The sequence below is a fragment of the Pundamilia nyererei genome, unplaced genomic scaffold (assembly GCF_000239375.1).
Source record: "Pundamilia nyererei isolate P.nyererei 1_Seehausen unplaced genomic scaffold, PunNye1.0 scaffold00061, whole genome shotgun sequence".
Classification (NCBI taxonomy): domain Eukaryota; kingdom Metazoa; phylum Chordata; class Actinopteri; order Cichliformes; family Cichlidae; genus Pundamilia; species Pundamilia nyererei.
The window spans coordinates 3,178,609-3,181,354 of record NW_005187462.1 but is presented as its reverse complement, the minus strand read 5'-3'; the positions used below and the strand labels follow the sequence as shown (position 1 = coordinate 3,181,354).

At 45.3% G+C, this 2,746-nt stretch overlaps 1 protein-coding gene across 1 annotated transcript in view; it reads left to right on the top strand.

The window, feature by feature from the left end:
* The window catches only part of cd59a (CD59 molecule (CD59 blood group) a), a 7,461-nt gene extending 5,978 nt beyond the window's left edge, over positions 1–1,483 (top strand). The window contains exon 4 of the mRNA XM_005735003.2: positions 396–1,483. Within this exon, the coding sequence (XP_005735060.1) occupies positions 396–518 (123 nt within the window). The 3' untranslated portion in view covers positions 519–1,483. The remainder of the gene's footprint in view (positions 1–395) is intronic.
* Positions 1,484–2,746: the final 1,263 nt, after the last annotated feature.

Below are 2,746 nucleotides of genomic sequence, written 5' to 3'. Positions count from 1 at the left end.
GAGCAGCCAGTCACTGACTCACACTGCAAAACTGAATTGTTAAAGTATTAATTTTAATCTCAATTCAGGTTAGATTTATTTTTGTGCGCAGCTTTTCTGTGCGCAGAGACCGAGCCAGCAGTGCACAATTGCGCACGCGCGCAGCTTAGAAGGAACATTGCACATAACTGCAGTGCTGTTGTAAACTCTTCTCCTCTGGCACGTTCAAAACCCTCCTTTAGAACCGCCCTAAAGGTTCCTGAAGGTTCCTGCAGTTCTTGAAGTTTCTGGAGTCCAGACTCCAGTGTGATCGATACCCTAACAAGGAGGAATTAGTGTATTGATTATGAATATGCTCCTACTGCTGTGCGTGTTTTGTCTGATCACTGATTTGTGACATCATCAATTACTTCCAGGTTTCCAGTTTTACCTTCAAGTGCTGCAACTCTGACCTGTGTAACTCCGCCCCCTCCTCTGCAACAAGCTCTGTGATTGGTGTACTGGCCTCGCTGGCGGTCATGTGGTGGTGCATCCACTGAAGGGCGACCTGAGCAGCTCTGCGGTGCCCCCCTGAGTCCTCTTTAACCACGGCAGCTTCTCATCAATCGCAGTACTAATGCTCACTGATCAATCAGCCAGTCCTCCTCACTTTGTTACATTATTGATAATTAATCGATCAGTTTCAGCCTTAAAGATCCAACATCCCGACCTTTGATCGATCACGAAGCTCCCATAAATGTTTAAAAGTGAATCCTGCAGCATCCCAGCTGCTGATCAAACATGAATATTCAGCCTGATCGATCGCTGATCAGTCACATCTCAGCAAAGACGCATCACAAACACCTGAAGACTGACCGAGACCTGCACTGAGGGAGTGATTGATGTTTCAGGCCAGTGTTTGTGAGAAAACATGAATATTTTATTCTTTTTAACCCACTTGTGTACTTCACACTTACACACTACAGCTTCAACATAGCTCTTTCTGCGGTTCTCAGTCAGATTTTCAAAATAAAATAAGTTGTGAGCAGCTCCCTGTGGCTGTCTCTGCATCACAGACAGGAACTTAAATCAGACAGATTCTCAGGCAGGTTCTGACTGGGTTTCTCTCTGTCAGGTTTCTGGAGGTTCAGTTATGGATAAGAAGTGGAAGCCTCTCTGATTCTGAACGTTGCGTCTGAGCTGATATGTGACTGAGGTTTAGCTCTCTGTAGAAGCCTGAAGGCCTTCCTCGAAGTAGCTGCTTAAATAAAACTAAAACCCTTAAATGATGATTTGTGTGGCGTTTGTTCTGCTGCTGTTTGCAGAAGCACAAAGCATAAGAGGAAACCTTCAGTAAAGTCAAAGCTAACGCCGAGCCCTGAAAGCTGCTCTCACTCATCTCTGTGTACATGAATAAAGGTTTCTGCTCCTGTCTTTCAAAATAAAGTCAAAATAATGTTATCTCTGATGGTGTGACTACATTTGAATGATTAAAGGCCTTCTGCTGCTTTCAGAGCAGTCTGCAGTCTCTGATGTTTGTGTTTCTGTAAAAGCTGATGATGATGCTGAAGAGTTGGACAGCATTGCCCCCTGCTGGCTGACTCAGGTTTGACGTCTATATCTATCTATCTATCGATCAATTCCTTCTACTGCAGGAATCGTGTGATATCACTATTAGTCCACGATCGGCAACACAACTGACTGATCCCGGTGGCTGAACTTTCATAGTCAGAATCATTTTTTAACCCAGAGGAAACAAGACTGTTACAACCACAAAAGTTCTTTCAATGTGAAATATTTAAAGACTTTCAGTCACATGAGGCAAGATTCACTACAGAACAGAAATAACGAATATTTAAACTAAATTTGATGCTTGCTGCAGGTCCCAATAAAGTTGGCACAAGGTAAAAATGTCTGAAAAAGCAAGACGGTTCAGCTGGTAATAAGTTAGGGTAGGGTTAGGGGTAAAGATGTAAAGATGTTTAGAGGTAAAGATGGCAGAGGTTTTAAAAGACTGTGGAGTACTTCATAAACAACACAAAGACTTCGCCATGGTCTGCAGTGCGTCACACCAGAGTGTGTGTGTGGGACGAGGCTGCACTCCTTTATTGGACACCTGTGGACCACACTGCATTCCTCATCAGCATGATTGTGCTGCTTACCAAATGTGCCCGGGAACACTGTCTGAAACCAGCATTGTTAACACAGCCCACCTGACTGAGGTCAGCTGGCGTCCTTTACCCTGATGGGACCGTCAGCGCCGGATGTCAGAGAGCTCCTCCATCCTAGCCTCCACCCGTTCAGTCCTCCAGGAAGGAGCTGTATTCCAGGAAACAGCTGAAGTAATCACTGAGATGACTCAGTATGAGTGTCCGGTGTAACAGCTCGTTTCATTATTGAGACATGTTTTTGATTTTCATGACATCTGACTTGTTTTTGCTACCTCTGTGCTTTATCGTATTTGAACTTGTCTTAAACCTTCAGATGGAGCTCAGTGCAGAGTTATCTGGTTTATCTTGTGTCTGTAACGGTGTGTTTACACCGAACACGATAGACGCGAGCGAAAACGGCCCAGACGCCCCTAATTTGACGTGTGCACATTCGCACCTCGACGCGTGTCCAACGCGAATTCATCGTGTGTCAAAATACGCGCGTGAACCGGAAATGTGGGAGGGATGTGGGAGGAAGTTGTGCCGGCCGGTATCTTTGCTACATGGCAGCTGTCGAGCTAGCGTTTGAAGAGAGAGTCTCCCTTCTCTATTTACTGTGGAGAGCAGAGCAGCGGCGT